The sequence below is a fragment of the Rhamphochromis sp. 'chilingali' genome (assembly GCF_963969265.1).
Source record: "Rhamphochromis sp. 'chilingali' genome assembly, chromosome: 21".
Taxonomy (NCBI): domain Eukaryota; kingdom Metazoa; phylum Chordata; class Actinopteri; order Cichliformes; family Cichlidae; genus Rhamphochromis; species Rhamphochromis sp. 'chilingali'.
This window is the reverse complement of record NC_137949.1, coordinates 28,815,077-28,833,401: the sequence shown is the minus strand read 5'-3', so window position 1 is coordinate 28,833,401 and position 18,325 is coordinate 28,815,077. Positions and strand designations below refer to the sequence as shown.

Genomic DNA, 18,325 nt, shown 5'->3' with positions numbered 1-18,325 from the left:
TTTTCAAAAGTGGCAAAAATTCCTCATGTATCCCATGGTAATGTTTTAAAAGGAGAAATAGTTGTGTGCATTTTATGGTTTGATGTTTAAAAAAATGTCCCTTGCCATATGGCGCCCTCATGCGGCCGCTTTTAATATGAGCAGGACCTCAAAAAGTTGCAGTCTGTCTTAGCAACCAGACGCTCTTGCCTGGATACAGACTGATGGCTAACACTGGCTAAAGCAACCAGCGAGGTTTGCTGCTGTTCAGTTCTCCATGGAAAATAATTTTGATTTAGATGTACACTAAATTTAGCCGATTGATATTTAAACGGTCTCCTGTCGTACTTACTATTTACAAGCACAACGTTAGAAGCTAGCACAGCTAGCGCTGATGTGTGGTGACTTCGTACTCTTACTTGCTGACCTCAGTTATTACAGGTAGGTTTACCTGTACTAACTCTCTACTTTAACTTGTCCATTCGTTTTCTCTCAGTAAAAATAAGGCAGGATATTTTCAGCAACATATTTTTTATTAATTGCAGAGATATGTTGTCAAATGAGAAGCAAAAGAACCGCAGTGAAGAGGAAGTGATCAAAAAACTGGTAACTATCACATAAATATTCAGTTTTGAATACGTATAAAAAAATCAGTGCGGGTTTCTCCTATTTACTTCATTCTTTACTGTTTTTAATTAACAGTGCATGGCTAATGGAGTCCCCTATGAAAAAATTGCACAAGAGGGAAGCAACATCACATCACTGGAGATGTTCTTCTCTGGTTTCCCCCGCATGATTGGCCTTTCCTTCTTCCCAAGGCTGTCCCAGCTTACCATAATAGGCCAGAACATAGAGCACATTGATGGGCTTGAGTGCTGTCCTCTGCTTCAGGAGCTCTGGATAGTCCAGTGCCATCTGACGGTGTGTTCGCTATGCTAATAAATGCTGGTAACAACAACTGGTGATAGCTTGAATCATTCCTGTCCTTTAGATATTTTGCCATGTGGATGCAAGTGAAGATTCTTTAGTAATGGGTCTCTTTCACCTATAAAATATGAAATATTAGTTCACACCACCATTAAATCGTGTGTGTTAAGCATAATTATCCCCAGCTGACAAAGACACACGTGCAGGTGTTCCTGCAGGCAGGGTGATAACTGTGAATGAGCTGGATTGAAAAAGGAGGAGGTGCATGGATACACTGATTTTTTTTGTCCCAAAAAGTCTGAAAACCGTGAAAGAAATATGAACTATATGAGGACTGATATAAACAGGTGTCGCATGCACATTTAAGCATGTATGTTTTGTGCCACATGCATCAAACAATCTACTTTCTCTTTATTGCAGGAAATATCTGGACTACAGAACTGCCTGCAGCTGGAGAAACTGTACCTTTATGAGAACAAAATCAGTGAAATAAAGAATCTGGACTTGCAGGTCCACCTAGAGGTGCTGTGGATCAATAACAACTGCATAACTAAGATTAAGGTTAGAGTTGTATCTCCTTTGCTTTTCTGTGTTTGTAATGCAAGATTTTTAATTATTTAGCAGAACAAAACTGCTCTTTTACACATAGTACTGTGCAAAAGTTGTGGGCCACCACTCATTTCTTTATATTTTGCTAGGAAAATGGGAAATACAGCAGGTGCAGCAATTTATTGAAACATGCAAACATATATGATAATATATGTCAAAAACAGAGTTTGTAGAATTCTGAAAAGCTTGAAAGTCAATATTTGATATGACCATCTTAGCATGACAAGGTAGACCTTTACTGCATTGGCAATGTGTTTGGGATCATTGCTGGAAAATGAAGCAGTTGTCAATCAGATACTTTCCAGATGGTATTGAATGGTGGCTCAAAGGCTGATGGTACATTTCTGCCTAAATAATTCCATCAATTTCAGATGGTGTAGATAGTTTTTTAAGGTCTCCCTTTTTCCCTCCACTTGTCTGGTTTTCTCTTTTTTTGTAAAGAACCAATTTAAAAAGTGCTTAGAGACAACACTGGTTCATCCCATGAGGTAGGTGCTTTTTTCAAATACTTGAACGACTCATGGGTCAGTGATGAGTGGCTAAACAAACAAACATTGGTCTGAAAATGATCGGGTATAATGACTGGACTGAAAAATCGGCCAATTTCCAAAGTTAACTTTGAAAGACCTTCAGAAAGGCTTAACTTAGTCTCCACATGTGGTTGTTGTTGTTGTTTTCTCTTAAAGGGCTTGGACACACTTCTAGACCTTAAAGAACTAAACCTTGCTGACAACATTATTGAAAAGATCGGTATGTTCTCAGAGTAATTTGTGTTCAGTTTGATGGCGATTCGGCGAGCTATGTGAAAAATAATGATGGCAATCAAATAATTTTTAACTTCTTCTAAGGGCACAGCCTTGATCCTAATGTCAACCTTCAGAAACTCAATCTGTCTGGAAACAAGATCAGCTCCTTTAAGGTAAGATTAAAAATGAAAACATGCTTTTGAAATACTTTCTCTAAAAACTTTTCTTACTTATTTTGTAAAATCTTATTAAAATCCTTGGTCTGACAAAAGGGCATTTCTAAATTCTTGGGAGAATGCCGGGGTCTCGGCTAGTTCACATTTTCAATCATTTCAACAACAGGCGTGCAACGCAAGACCTTTATTGAGGCATTGTGCGCCATAATTTCATTTTTTCCCCCCCATTCCTCATTCAATGATATACATTCATGGATGCATTTATTTAAATAATATATCTTAGGAGTATGCCTAAGAGTATTTTTTTTAATGTGCAGGTTTGTGTTAGTTACACATTTTAGGCATGCTTCAGCTGAGACGTGCTTTCACAGCACACGTGAATATTGTTTTTTCAAGGACATTTTGACAGGAAGCACAAAGGTTTTCGTATCTCTGTGACTGATTGGTTTAACACCTCAGATCTTGCTCCTGCAATCCACCTTTAGCCCTAAACCAGCTTATTATCTTATTCAAATCTGTAGCTTGACAAAGGGCATTCCTGAATTCTTGTGAAACGTTGAGGTCTGGGTCTTTTCGGATTTTCAATCATTACAACAATATGCTGGGCGATTGTGGCTCAAGAGTTGGGAGTTCGCCTTGTAATCGGAAGGTTGCCGGTTCGAGCCCCGGCTCGGACAGTCTCGGTCGTTGTGTCCTTGGGCAAGACACTTCACCCGTTCCCTACTGGTGGTGGTCAGAGGGCCCGGTGGCGCCAGTGTCCGGCAGCCTCGCCTCTGTCAGTGCGCCCCAGGGTGGCTGTGGCTACAATGTAGCTTGCCATCACCAGTGTGTGTGTGAATGGGTGGATGACTGGATATGTAAAGCGCTTTGGGGTCCTTAGGGACTAGTAAAGCGCTATATAAATACAGGCCTCAATAAGACCTTCAATAAGGTATTAGGCAGTATAATTTTGATTTCTGCCATTATATGTTTAGTGATATACATTCCTAAAAGACTACATAGGTTTTCCTGTTTTGTTTTGTTTTTCAAATCGGCACTTTTATATTATACATTTAATGGTGTACCTGTTGGCTCATTCAGATGACTCTGATCATTGTTGTTCAAGGTCATTTTGTCAAGAAACGCAGAAAAGTTTTTTTGTTTCCTTCTCTGATTGACGTAACACCTGAGATCTCCACCTTTTCCTCTGCACCCGGCTTGTTATAAAAAACACGATTATCACCATTCACTCTAAAGACCCCACCGTAACTACAGGATCAAGAAAAAAATCTCGCCACCATGTCAATACAATGTGACATCTTTTTTTTTTTAGCTCTTCTTAAGTGTAGGTAATGTAGAAAAGAATAGAAGTGCTATCGTCAAGATGATGTGTTGAAACATCCATTTCAGTATGCAGCGATCATGATAGTTTCTTTATAATTACTAATATTGCAGTGACTTCTGGAAATGTAATTTATCTTATAGTGGGGGGGAAATATATGCAGTGTCATTGTTTTTGTTTAAAATACTTTAAATTTTCTGTTTCTGTTGAGAACAAAAAAAAAAAGTGTCCTTTAGGGTAAACGTACTTAGGATATGCAGAAACTTTGCTGTCCTAGTAAGTAAATAATATTTATTTAGAAATCACATGTAAACATAGCTTTCATTGACCAGGTTTTGTACAAATGAGTAATCCTATATACATGCATCCACATGTAATTACAAACATCAAATAAAAAAGTAAAAATTGAAGACAGAGTACAGATCAAAGGGCTAACAACAAATGTGCAGACACATAACGACAACAAGCAGAGGGGAGCTTAGTGGACGGGAAAGGTCAGAGAATAAGGTGGTTTTGAGCCTAGACTTAAAAGCAGAGATGGGGGGGGGGTCTTTTTATGTCATGCAGTAATTGATTTCACAAACGTGGAGCAGCGGCTGCAAAGGCTCTGTCACCTTTTTGTTTGAAACATGACCTTGGGATGTGTAAGAGATCTCTGCCAGTAGGATCGGAGAGATCTGGGAGCTGGATGTGAACAAATGGGATTGTTGATGTAAGCTGAGGCCTGCCCATTATAAGAGCCTTAAAATTGACCTTGAGTCTTGAATCTTTTCCTGTAACAGGAGTTGAGCCAGCTTGCCCGACTGCCCCGTCTGAGTGAGTTAGCATTGAAAGACCCCACGTCAACCCCAAACCCGGTGTGTCTCCTTTGTAACTATGACACGCACATTCTTTACCACGTGCCAAGCCTCCAGCGACTCGACATCTACGACGTCTCCAGCAAGCAAATCAAGGAAGCAGCTGAGGTACTGATAAGATCCAAGCTTTTTTTTTATGCTGCTTTGGGTTTAAATTGTTTGAAATAAATTTGTAAAATTACAGAAAAAGTTTGGTATAAAATAAAATAAAAAATTGTTAATTGACAGAATGTTTTTTTTCCCCTTTGTCTGTGAATAAATACCTAAATATTAGTAATATATTTTAAAAAACGCCTAAATTTCTATAGTGGTAAAAAACAGGAGCTTTCTGTTTTTTGTGTATTATTTATTTGATTTGGTGTTTATCTGTATTAAAAGCTCCAAAACTTTTAAAAATACAGATAAAATTCTAAAATGTATGTCCTTCACATTTCCAGAGCCATTCAGTGGGCAAGTTTGTAGTCTTTGGTGGGCTGATTCTGGCCCCTGTGCCTTATGTTTGACACCCCTGCCTTATGGTATTTCTTCTAGGTTTCTATAAAAATAAGCTATATGTTTTTAGTGGATGTATTTTGTTTTCTTGTTTTTCTTTTTTTTTTCTTTCTTTAATCTGCCACATTTAATATTTTTGTTTTTTACAAAGATATTTAACAGTTATATTTGATGCATCTGTTATTTTGTTTTAGCCTGAAATAAGAGGGTTTTTTTTTTTCATTTTTCTTTTAGTCTGCAGTGATGAAAAAAATGATGTACTACAATATGCGTGTACGCACAGCTCAGAGGAAACTAGCAGAGACCCGGCTCAGTCTGATAGAGAGGAAGAAAACTCTATCGCAGTCACCTGAAGAATGCATCAAGACTCTCACTCGTGCCCTTAAATTTGTATGTACTCTCCATAAAATGTCTTTTTGTAGCAGCTCTAAAAAGCTTCAGGTGTTTGTGTGCACAGAACGATTATAATTTGGATGCATTTCTAGCTCGAACGTGAGCTCTCCGTGGGGCCAGTTGTTTGCAAGAAACCTACCTGCCTGTCAGAAAGCGTAGAAGAAGGGCCACCACACCTGGATGAAGGCTTAACAGAAAGAAATGAATCAATCAGTGGCATAAGTCAGGATCCAGCCACGGAGCACAAAGTACACGCTAAGATTGAAGCGCTGAGGAAACGACTCAAACTATGGACCAGGAGGCTAGATGAGTGAGTTTGCATTTTTGATGAGATACAGAGACAGTGTACAGGGAGTGCAGAATTATTAGGCAAGTTGTGTTTTTGAGGAATAATGTTATTATTGAACAACAACCATGTTCTCAATGAACCCAAAAAACTCATTAATATCAAAGCTGAATGTTTCTGGAAGTAGTTTTTAGTTTGTTTTTAGTTTTAGCTATTTTAGGGGGATATCTGTGTGTGCAGGTGACTATTACTGTGCATAATTATTAGGCAACTTAACAAAAAACAAATATATACCCATTTCAATGATTTAATTTTACCAGTGACACCAATATAACATCTCCACATTCACAAATATACATTTCTGACATTCAAAAACAAAACAAAAACAAATCAGCGACCAATATAGCCACCTTTCTTTGCAAGGACACTCAAAAGCCTGCCATCCATGGATTCTGTCAGTGTTTTGATCTGTTCACCATCAACATTGCGTGCAGCAGCAACCACAGCCTCCCAGACACTGTTCAGAGAGGTGTACTGTTTTCCCTCCTTGTAAATCTCACATTTGATGATGGACCACAGGTTCTCAATGGGGTTCAGATCAGGTGAACAAGGTGGCCATGTCATTAGTTTTTCTTCTTTTATACCCTTTCTTGCCAGCCACGCTGTGGAGTACTTGGACGCGTGTGATGGAGCATTGTCCTGCATGAAAATCATGTTTTTCTTGAAGGATGCAGACTTCTTCCTGTACCACTGCTTGAAGAAGGTGTCTTCCAGAAACTGGCAGTAGGACTGGGAGTTGAGCTTGACTCCATCCTCAACCCGAAAAGGCCCCACAAGCTCATCTTTGATGATACCAGCCCAAACCAGTACTCCACCTCCACCTTGCTGGCGTCTGAGTCGGACTGGAGCTCTCTGCCCTTTACCAATCCAGCCACGGGCCCATCCATCTGGCCCATCAAGACTCACTCTCATTTCATCAGTCCATAAAACCTTAGAAAAATCAGTCGTGAGATATTTCTTGGCCCAGTCTTGACGTTTCAGCTTGTGTGTCTTGTTCAGTGGTGGTCGTCTTTCAGCCTTTCTTACCTTGGCCATGTCTCTGAGTATTGCACACCTTGTGCTTTTGGGCACTCCAGTGATGTTGCAGCTCTGAAATATGGCCAAACTGGTGGCAAGTGGCATCTTGGCAGCTGCACGCTTGACTTTTCTCAGTTCATGGGCAGTTATTTTGCGCCTTGGTTTTTCCACACGCTTCTTGCAACCCTGTTGACTATTTTGAATGAAACGCTTGATTGTTCGATGATCACGCTTCAGAAGCTTTGCAATTTTGAGACTGCTGCATCCCTCTGCAAGATATCTCACTATTTTTGACTTTTCTGAGCCTGTCAAGTCCTTCTTTTGACCCATTTTGCCAAAGGAAAGGACGTTGCCTAATAATTATGCACACCTGATATAGGGTGTTGATGTCATTAGACCACACCCCTTCTCATTACAGAGATGCACATCACCTAATATGCTTAATTGGTAGTAGGCTTTCGAGCCTATACAGCTTGGAGTAAGACAACATGCATGAAGAGGATGATGTGGACAAAATACTAATTTGCCTAATAATTCTGCACTCCCTGTATGTAAATTGATCTCTTAGGGGACAGCACAGAGCTAAACTGAAACTTTTAATCTGAAAAATTGATGTTCCTAATCTTATATTCAGGATTCACATCTGGTACGAGCGTGATTTGGCCCGAGCCACAAATAGGATGGAGTATACGGTGCAGTTTCTACTGATGGAGCTAGAAAGTGTTGGAAATATCCGTTTGGAGGAGGGCTGCTCCACAGATCCTTGGTACTTTTACTGTTCAGTATCATCCACTGTAACTGTAACCACTATGCAATTCACAGTAACAAATGGGAAATATACTCTCCTTCTTTTCTCTTTTGCTCTGACCGACAGGTTTACTTCTTGTTGTGACCTCCTACTTTCCCGCTTCTCTCCATCAGACTACAAAACGTATGGCATCACTGATATTAGGGTGAATAGAGTTATCCGCATCCACAATAGTGCACTGAGACTTTGCTTTGAGGACAAGATTCACCGTTTGCTAGCCAGCGAAGATTTATCTTCCCAGTAAGGCACGAAACAGATGATGAGCAGATTTTAACGACTATGTTAAGCTTCATACTGTAACTCTATTCTTTCTAAGCAGGAATTACAGACGTCAGCTGGAGTATTTATTCTACATAGTTGACCCTGAAAAATGTGAGAAGGATGAAACTTTGCAGATTCTCCAGGAAGGCTTCAAAACAACAGAGCAGCAGAAGGTATGTGTGCTACCAGAAAGGATGCACAAGCTCCTATCACACACATTTATTCTACTAACAATTAGGGGAGTAATTGAAGCTAATTAGCCACACATTAGACAGTTTATCACTCAACACCTGCACACTTGTACACAGTGCAGTAAACGATATGTGCAAAAAGAAATTATCACGCTCATTTATGGAGCAGATTGCAATGAATACTAAAATGAGGGAAATTTATATTTGTGTGAAACTTTATGTGTGCCTGATTTGTGTCTGTATGGAGAGGTAACCACATTAGGGTTTGTTAAGGTTCAAATATTGGGGATGGAGACAAGAGAAAAAACCACAATAACAACACTGGTCCGGCCGGGTTGAGTCAAACGATGATTTAATGATCACACACGTGGGAGATGGACACTGATGCAGACAGCCTCAAAATCTCAAAATGGTGGAGCATTGCTCAAACTTTTATAGCCTCTGGTGCCTCCACCTTATCATAAAAAGCCTAAACATTCACATGCTCTCTCTCACACAGCGCCTGAGCTACGACCTTGGCTCCCTGTTTATCTGCTCCTGCTGAAATGGGGCAGAAAACTCCAGCACACTCTGTTCTCTTCTACTCAGACAAATTAGACAATAACCTTCTGCGAACAGTATTTCTTATAACTCAGCAATATAATGCATCATAAAACAATATCATTCATTCACAACAAGTCAGCAATTTAATGTAATGCAAATCAGTTTAACTAATGCAATAGTTATCAGCTTCTTCTAATTCAGGAGAATAATGCAAACTAAAACTACATAATAATTCACAATCTTTAATTAGGGGTATAACATGGCATAAAATAATATCATAATTTTACAATTCCCCCTGATGAGGTCATTAGAATAATGACCTCACAAACACCCTGTAGCCCAGTGTGGCCGGGTTCATCTCTTCTCACTCCTGAGGTCCTTTGTCCCCCTGAGGGGCGAACCATATGTGGGATGACCTCTGTGTTTGCGCAATTCAGATGCAAGAAAAACTAGGATTCCAACAGTAGCAGGTCCAGATGACACTCTCCTTGTCTCCCACTGCTTTCAGCCTTTATCCTATTGCTGCAGCTACCAGTGTCGTCCAGTTGGGTGATCCTCTGCTCTTCATTCTTCAACCTTAGGGGTTAGACAACCCTTCAGTCGTAACACAGATCAGGGGATTATTCTGCCCCGATTTCAAACAACGATCTGTGTATTCTCCAGAAAAAGGAACAGGAAGGTGTCCCCTTTTTGCCCAAAAGCCTCTCGAACTTCGTTGGTCTGGTGTTCCCGGATTTCTGCCAACCCCTTCATGGTTATTGCTGTGTTTATGGGATCCATCCTTTTGTGGTGACTAGCTGGAGCCCAAACGCCATGACCCTTGGACCCAGTTGATGTCTCGGCAGTCACTGTGTCTGACTCTGCTACGGAGGGTCCTCGCATCTCTGTGACCTCGTCTGGTGTCTGTTCCTTTCTCTGTAAGAGACAGAAAACCAAAACACCTCTCTTCCTAACCCTAATAATCTAATGTTGTTATCTACTGACCTTCTAGTGATTCAGAATTGGTCTAAACATTCAGAATGTCCCAGGGACTTATTCTAATCATATCTTATGTGTGTGTAAGCATGTTTGCATTTAGCCCTCTGCACTCAAAGTCAATACCTACAATATATCAGTCCGGACAGTCACGCCGAACGAAGCTTCTGACCTTCAAAAGGCCGAGTGCCAACTCGTTATAAGCACATTTGCAAGGTGTGTCTGAAAATTATTGAAACCCCTCTTTTTAACAAAAGACAAAAAATTAACAAATCTTCTAAACGCTATTCAGTTCATTTCAATGAGTAATGATTAAACATGAAAGTGATAGTTTATGCTTTTTCACTGATTCTCTAAAAGGTCCGTCTTCTCGGACCGCTATTAGCTTAAGCTTTACCATTCCTAAATTATTAAAGACACAAATGAAGTTATAAAATGTTCAAATAATCCTGGTTTGATGTTAAAGCTCAACCTTCCCCCCCTTTTTTGACACATTCCAATGTGTCAAATCAACGGAGCTAGAACATTCAAAAAAAAAAAAAAAAAAGTTAGGCAGCTACAAAGTTTCCCAGACTCTCAAGGTGATCCGCGTGTAACGTTCTGACTCAGGTATTTAATATTTTAATAAATCTCGTTTAATTAACTGCCACTATTTAAACTAACCTTAAAGACATAATTTAAGAAAAGATCACAAAGAATAACATGATATCAGTGTTTTGTAAGCGCGTGCGGCCCTCCATGCTCGAAGCCTTTCCCCTCAATAGATCAGTCAGACATTCGCGCTGACTGTAGCTTTTAACCCTTATTAACTTGAGCACAACTCTACAATGAGCAACAAGTTGCAATATGTATAAAAATGATCATGGTTACACCTGCAATGAAAAATTATATCATTATCCTAACACCTGTAAATGGAAGATTCATCAGAAGTTATAACAATCACAGGAACACAGATGTTAGTATAAGGTCAAAAGCTTCAATAAATGATCATCGATGCAATGCTTGTTGCATGATTCTCATACAATAATAATGCTAACATTGAAAATAACAGTAAAACACCCCCTTTTGTCCCGTTTCACTTGACACCTAAACGTTTATAAATGCCTCTTTAATTCTTGATTTTATTTCCCCCTTTTCTCCCCTTACTGACCACAGCAGGGGGATCTTAGTTTTGAATCAGCCATGAATCCAGCTCACCTGATTCATCAGTGAGCTCCACCATCACTGGCGTCTGACAGGGTGGTGCTGCATACTCTTCCTTTAATGTCACTATTTTCAACCTGTTAATTAGAGTGTTTAAACCTGAAGTCGACTACGTCCACAACAAGTCAATACAGCTGTAAATGTGGCCAATTATCAATCTATTACCAATCAATAACAACAGATAACTTCTATTTTATGCATGCTTTTAATCAACCACTCACCCAGAGGATCTCCAATCCCAGCAAGTTCCTTCTCCTCCTTTAATGAGTCTGTCCTCCTTCCATGCCCTGGTAACCGGTCCATCCAGAGCCATATGATCTCAAATATACATACAACAAGCCAAACCACACCTTGGTCACACCAACCCCTTCCCACCCCCAAGATGTCCAATGCCATCCTAGTATGGACTGTCAAAAGTGGCTTTAACGCTGACTGTCCTGACAATCCATCTCATACTTTTCCTGGTCAGATTTGCCAATCTCTGCACCAGGGTTTTAAACGTTTCGCCATTTTCATTAGGTTTTATTTTTTATTTAGTTTCGACTCCAGATTTTCAATTTTTTGCCAGTTGTAATTAGTTTTTACCAATTCTTTGCTAGTTTAGTCTAGTTTTTATTTTCTGAAAATCCTTAGTTTCAATTTAGTTTTATTTGTGTTTTGCAAAAGTTAAGTGTAACAAAATCTCAGTTCCATCATATCAATCATGCTCTTCTGATTATCCTTGGGTGTTGAGACTAATAACTATTAACTCTTGCTGCACCGAGTGGTCCTAATTTTGGTTAAAGTTAATTGATAACCTTTTGAAGGCGATTGTTTCACACCTTTATTTAGATGTCCCAGTCCTGTTATCTCGGGATACATCACGCTGCCTTATCTGGGGTTAGCTGTTTTCTTGGGATGCGAGTTAAGTGGGTGAGCTCTAAAAAGAGGGGGAGTGTGCTCCCCCTGATGAGGTCTTCTAGGTAAGCTAGGTTAACCTTCTTGTGTGAGCTTTTCAAGTGCACTTTTAAGGTTTGTGGGATTTTTTGTTTTATAAATGTCCCTCAAGACCCCCTGATGACCCAGTATTTCATTTTTGCGCACTGTAGTACACATTTAGTTTTTTGCTTGTAGCTCTCATACTCTACTTGCCACTCCTCTAAGTCCTGATGTTTCTTAGAGAGGACAACAGAACCTTTAAAATTATATCCCATGTGTGGGGGTGTGGCCTTGCCAATTGTTTTTCCCACCTTTTCAAAATGGCTGGCGTGCCCACAAGCACATTTTATGGAAGAAAGAAAGGTAAGCTTGATATTTACAATTAAAATGTTTTGTTAAACTCAGATTTTTATTTTATTCAAAAATAAACATCTAGTAAATAATTTCAGGGGTCTTTAAGAATTAGGCTCATTTACTTTCACAGGGAACATGACTAATTTATTAATGTGTGCTCTACACATTGGGACTTTATATTTATATTTATTTCACTTTTTCCTAATACCCAACTTTTGACAAAGGCGGAGAGAATTCTTAACACAATTATTAAGGGAGATTCAAACATAGATTTTTCAAAATATGAGAGGGTCAGGACCCACTAAAAGCCACAGAGAAGATTATCGAGATGCAGTGGCAGATGTAATAGAGAAAGACACAGGGCCACCTGAAATCTGTCGTCCCATCTGGTGCAAAACCAACATGTAGTAGAATCTGGAATTTTGATTTTGAGTTAAAAATAAAATATGGGTAAAATGCAGAAATGTTTTCCAGTAAAGTAAAAAAATAAGAGTCGCAATTATAGTTGAATCCATAACACCTAATTGTTTCTACGAGATCACGTCGTTGCTGAAAGTTATCAGTGATCTCAATGTGTGAAAGGAACTCACAGTATCTGGAGTTTAAGCTCCTCTTGGCTGAGAAACCTGGGACAAACATGTGAACAAGACCTGAATAATACCAGTAATGAAGACTTCTCTCCAAAGATCAATAAAAGGAAGCCCCAATCTGATGAGAGTCTAGCAAAATATGGTTCACTCCACTTGCCTGAAATGGTTAGCAGTCCAAGGCATTTCAGTTGTAGAATGATTGGGTACAACAATGAAACAGATGTGAGATGAGGGAAGTGCCAAATGTTCCTTTGTGTCTCCAAATAAAATCAGTACTTCCTCAGATATCCTAAATAAATTGACTTTTGTGAAATAGAAAGTTCAGTGCCATCACTTATTCCTAAACCAATAGTTTACAGCTAGTGAAGTGTCAGTGACTTCTGGGTTGGTCCCTGATCTTCATCTTATGAGATTGTTATTTTAATAACACTTGATTCATTTAAAAGAAAAAAGAAAAAAAGAAAAAAGAAAAAACGAAAATATTTTCTCCCTGTTTTTTCTTATTCTCTGGGTCTCAGGAGGACATTACGTCCCTCTCCACTACAAGACTCTTGTTATGTCTACAAAACAGTCATATTAAAATCATCCTCAATTCTATTCTGGCGCTGTCTCCCAACTTTTCCTGACCTGATTCTGCGCGTGAACGGAGCAGCAACACAGACGACTCGACTAACGTACTACCTTAATTTCACTATAGCAGGGCACGCACACATCAATGCAACCAAACACATTTTGCTATAAATCTAGTTAATTTTAGTTAGTTTTGTGAACATTCAGTACAGTTTTAGTTAGTATTTCTTTTTTTTTGATTTTATTACCGTTAACGCAAATTTTTTCCACTTCTAGTTTTCGTTATTTCATTTGTTGTCTTTAATAATAATAATCTCCTCTGCACCCTTGAATAAACACCATTAACATGATCAACCTTTTGCTGCTTGTTATTTCACCATCTTATTGAATCAAATACTTCATACTTATGTGGTTTACGACATTATATTTATCTAAATCTCCACTTTGTGTCTAAATGTTTGAAGAATTTTTGAGGGTCAAATTTTGAGAATTTGACCATAGTGAAAGTTATGGCGTTATCACCCCCTTTGGGGATTACCTTTTTCCAGTTTTGATGATGTTCCTCCCCGTTCTTTATTTTTGCAAGTACCCCTCTTCGGTGGCGAGAAACTGTTGGTGTGATCAAGCGGGTGCTGTAAAAACAAAAGCTCAGGACAGAACAGTCACCAGTCATGTACTTCATTCAAAATTAACAAATATCAAGCTTCATATTGATCCTCTGAGTGTAATGGTACATTTTAATTTGCACTTCTAAAAACAATATTTTCTTTATTTTACTCTTGTTCTTGTGCAGCACCACCCCTCAGCACATGCCCCTGTTATTTTATCTTACTTTTAAATTATTGACTACTTCAAGAGAGCGCCCAAAAGACGGGGACCAGTGTTTATCATTACATATCTCCATTTTGAGTGCGGCTGTCTATCATTCCCCTCTTATTCATAGACCTCGGTGGAGGGTTTTTTGTTTGTTTGTTTTTTTCTAAAATTAATTGACTCTCTATAGTGACCCACTATGGTTAATAATAACATGCTCAGTCATGAGTGGGATCAAACCTTTTCTTCACTTTAGCATTTAATATTCCCAACAATATAATGTAATACCTTAATTAAAACACAGCTACTAAAACACAATTTCCTTAATGCAAACATCAGTAGCTCAAAATTAGCAACCAAAGGGTTCAGTCTGCAGTTCACACTGCTGTGAAGCTACAGCTCTTTAGTCTCTGTCATTCTTCTGTTCTTGCAGACAAAACAAAGCAAAACAAAACATCCACCCTTCTTTTACAGGCTGGGTGAATTGTCTGTGGACATTCAATAATCCTAACGTCAGCACCGTTTTTGTCTCAGTATCAAGTCAGTTAAACTTTTAGTCGTCAGTCCATGACTTTTAGTCGTCAGTCATATGCATACATCCACACACATTCATACCAAAAGTTGCTGATAATGGAGTCTCACGCGCAGCCTATTCGAGGCTCCATCACCAGCAAGATGACGTCATCATTTTAAAGGAAACAGCTCCTTGTTTGTTTTTCCTTCTTTGGACTGGATTGACTCGCTGCAATCCTTTTAGGCTTCAGGATCAGTGTCCCATATAAGTGAATTTCTCCCAAGCTCATTATAATCATGGAGAAAAAATACTTTGCGACTGTTTTCAATAAGAATATTTTATAGCGCTTTAAAGTTCAATCTCTCAGGCCTGGATTAAAGAGCTGATTTGTTAAATCAGGAACTCACAAAATACCAAAATATCACCACCGGTGGATCACACCTCTCAGATGTTCTTATCTCAGTGCACTGTAACAAAAGCAAAAACAAACGTAAACAATAAAACACTCATATAATAACAGATACTGGGGCCCATTGCAAACATGTCCAAAGTTCAAACCATCTTTCTCTCTCTTAGAGAAAGAGAACAATCCAAACCTCACTGATAGAATCAACCTAGTGTCAAACAAAACCCAAAGATCAACCAAAACTCCTTTTTGCACCAACAAAACATGTTGGATTTACTTGACTCAATAGTGGACACTAGTTACACACCAACTCTTTACCTTGGCAAAAACGTAAACAACTAAGTTGAATCAACACAACCTTTTCATAATCTCTTCGAAATAAAACTCACACCATTCATTCATCATTTTCGCTCTGTACCACTGCTCCTTGTTAGACTGTGTGAAGCACAGTAAACAATTCAGTGGAGGCTTTGAGCCATAAACAGACATCACGCACAGACATTGTTTTCATTATCAAAGTGCTTCAGACCATGTCCTCTAAATCTACACAAATGCCCTCTGCGTGGCATGAAATACATTTAAGCAATAAATAATCAATCAGTTCTTGCTGTTGTAACCAACTCCGTATTTGGATGTTTGTGTGCAGCATTTGTTAGTAAAGCATTCTTCATTGCATCAGCGTGTGTGTGTGTGGATCACTTCTCAGTTCATTGAATCAACATTTTAATTTGTGTGTGTGTGTGTGTGTCATTTCTCCCTCAATCAACGAGTGCATATGTTCATATGCATGTTTCTTTTCACTCTGAGTCGGTGCATGTAGATGTGTGTGTTTGTGTGGGTGTTTGTGTTCATCACTTTCCTGTTGTAGTGTTCTGGGTAAACCACGGCCTGAAGCGTGCCCTGGGTCCTGCCCTCCTCCTTTTCAGTCTGTTTGCATCCATTGGTGCTGCTGCTCAGAGTTCTGTCCATACTGGTTCTGGCCCCAATTGAGGCAGTCCTTTTCTCCAGTGTCCAGCATCTTCTCCTTATTTCGCTCCTCCTTAACTTGACCCTTTTGCTTCGGTCTTCCTTCAGGGTTTTGATACGCAGCTCAATTGTCTGGATGTCCGTTTGTTGCTTGCAGAAGTGCGACTGCTGTCCGTTTGTTTGCAGGTGGAACGGCTGACATCCAGAAGGTGTATAGGAGAGTCTGCAGCTTCCACCTCCCCAGTGGAAGACCTCAATCTTTGTTCTGTTAGTTTAACACAGGCCTCAAGGCTCTCTGGGATCCCTGCTTGCACTCTCAAGCCCACGGCTGAGGTCGTAGTCGTAGTCCCATTCCAGGGGAATGGAGTCCATGGTTGTTTGGGTGTCTCGGCCCGAGCGTTCAGTCCAGAGCTGGGCAGCCCAGGACGCTGAGCGATCGGAGGACGGCAGAGGCGACAGGAAGCCATCCCCCTAACGTTTGCTCCATAGCAGACCGGACAAATCACACTGCTCATCTAGCTCCAGGATGCTCCGGCCTGATTTCAAGTCCGGTGTCTTGGACTCCAAGCCTGATGGGTTCGATTTTCAGCTAGCTCCTCCTGGGCCATGCTCAGTTTCTGCTCTGATGCCTCGAGGTCTTATTGAGGGCAGAAACCTCAGAGTCTTTTCCGTAGAAATCAGATTAAAGTCCATTGATGTTTTCCTTGCTTTGCTCCACGGCCTTTTGCGGCTCTGCTGTTCGGCTCTTCTCAGAGGTCAGCTCCTGGCCGAGCCCCGACACCTGTGCCTTCAGCTTATTTTCTCCTGGTGTTTTGTCCATTCTGAGGTGCCTCCTGACCTCAGTTACTCCTCCTGTCTCTGGCACGCCCTTTTTGCTGCCCGATGGTCATTGTTGGTCCGTCACTGTCCTGCACAGTTTTAATGCAGAGTGGTTAAGGTCAGCATGGTTTTGCTCGGCCTCACTTTTCATCTGGGCTTAATGGGCGTCTCGTCACAGCTCTGTCAGCTGAAGCTGTCTTTTTCCATATGGCAAGAATGTAAAGAGTGTGTGAGAGGGGTGTGTCCAATCAGGCACAATGCTGGTGGCTTTGCGAGTGCCTCGTTTTCCAAATCCAGATGTTTATTTGTCACGTACACAGCAACAGAGAGAACAGTCTGTTGTTGGGATGGCTGAGGTCCTTCACGATCTTCCTGGTCTTGGTCCAGCACCGCCTGCTGTAGATTGAGTGCAGGTCAGGGTGCTCGGAGCGGATGGTGCGCTCAGCTGATTGCACAACCCTCTGTAGAGCTTGTCTGTCCGGCATGGTGCTGTTCCCGAACCAGACAGTGATATAGCTGCTCAGGATGCTCTCAATAATTCCTTTATATAAGGTGGTCAGAATCGGTGGTGGGAGCCGGGCCTTTCTCAGTCTTCTCAGAAAGAAAAGACACTGACAGAAATCTCCCCGTGTAGTGAAACGGGCCTTGGATTACCGCTCTCCGTCTCTGCTGCATGAGATCATTTTCCTGCAGCACTGTTGACATTTTCAAGTTGTTGTTGCGGGTTCAGCTGCTTTAGCATTTGGTCAGGGTCACATCAAAGATGGTAGAGGAGAGAGCAAAGATGGTAGAGGGGAGAGCAGGAGTCCAGGGTCAGCCTCGGCTTTTCCGGGCCGACAAAGCAGCCTGTAATCAAGCATAAAGAGAAAAAACAAAACAAAACAAAAACAAACGAACAGGAAAATCATGTTGTATTGGCTGTGTTACTCAGAGAGGGGAAAAACAACGGGACCAGGCCCTGTGTCAGCCTTCTCTCCCCCTTTTTTTTTGTTTTTTCTCACCATATAATCCTCTCATAACCCACCAAGCTGACAGGACAACACAGGTACATGTTAAAATTCTTAAGATCATGTTTAAAGCACAAAAATGGAATTTTCTTTCATTCAGTAATCACTTGTATTAATCAATCAGAAGAAAACATGTCACAATTTTGACTTTTATTAACCACTAAATTTGTCGTGTTATCACTGGTTGTGATTTTTTTCTTTTTTTGAAGTTAAGTTGTTGTCCTGCAACCCAGAGGGTTTATTTGTTAGTAGTGGATAAACTTTATTGTGTAACGGCGGGTGTATGTTAAGCTTCACTGCTTTAAAGTTGCTGGAAAATCTTCACATGTTCATGGGTGTAAGCTGTTTCTTCATTGCGTGTATGTGCGTTTGTACATGGGCTAATTTAACGTTTTTTCTCAAACGAGGCATTTCTCTAGCACGTGCCTCTCTCTCACATTTCTCTGCTTGTGTGTGTTTTTGTTTCACCTTCTTGTTGTGATGCTCCAGGCGCCTTCCCAACCTCCACAAGTCTGTTGGCCGCA

General features: G+C 40.3%; 1 protein-coding gene across 5 annotated transcripts in view; it reads left to right on the top strand.

The window, feature by feature from the left end:
- Positions 1-169: 169 nt before the first annotated feature.
- lrrc9 (leucine rich repeat containing 9) overlaps positions 170-18,325 on the top strand; it is a 32,810-nt gene continuing 14,654 nt past the window's right edge. For 3 of the 5 annotated variants that reach the window (XM_080871613.1, XM_080871614.1, XM_080871611.1), the window contains exons 1-12: positions 170-420; positions 525-585; positions 682-900; positions 1,327-1,467; positions 2,202-2,265; positions 2,364-2,434; positions 4,541-4,723; positions 5,342-5,497; positions 5,593-5,810; positions 7,498-7,629; positions 7,738-7,911; positions 7,988-8,105. In XM_080871613.1, coding sequence (XP_080727739.1) covers positions 374-420; positions 525-585; positions 682-900; positions 1,327-1,467; positions 2,202-2,265; positions 2,364-2,434; positions 4,541-4,723; positions 5,342-5,497; positions 5,593-5,810; positions 7,498-7,629; positions 7,738-7,911; positions 7,988-8,105 — 1,584 coding nt within the window. In that variant the 5' untranslated portion in view covers positions 170-373. The remainder of the gene's footprint in view (positions 421-524; positions 586-681; positions 901-1,326; positions 1,468-2,201; positions 2,266-2,363; positions 2,435-4,540; positions 4,724-5,341; positions 5,498-5,592; positions 5,811-7,497; positions 7,630-7,737; positions 7,912-7,987; positions 8,106-18,325) is intronic. The other 2 variants (XM_080871615.1, XM_080871612.1) reach the window with 1 other exon arrangement.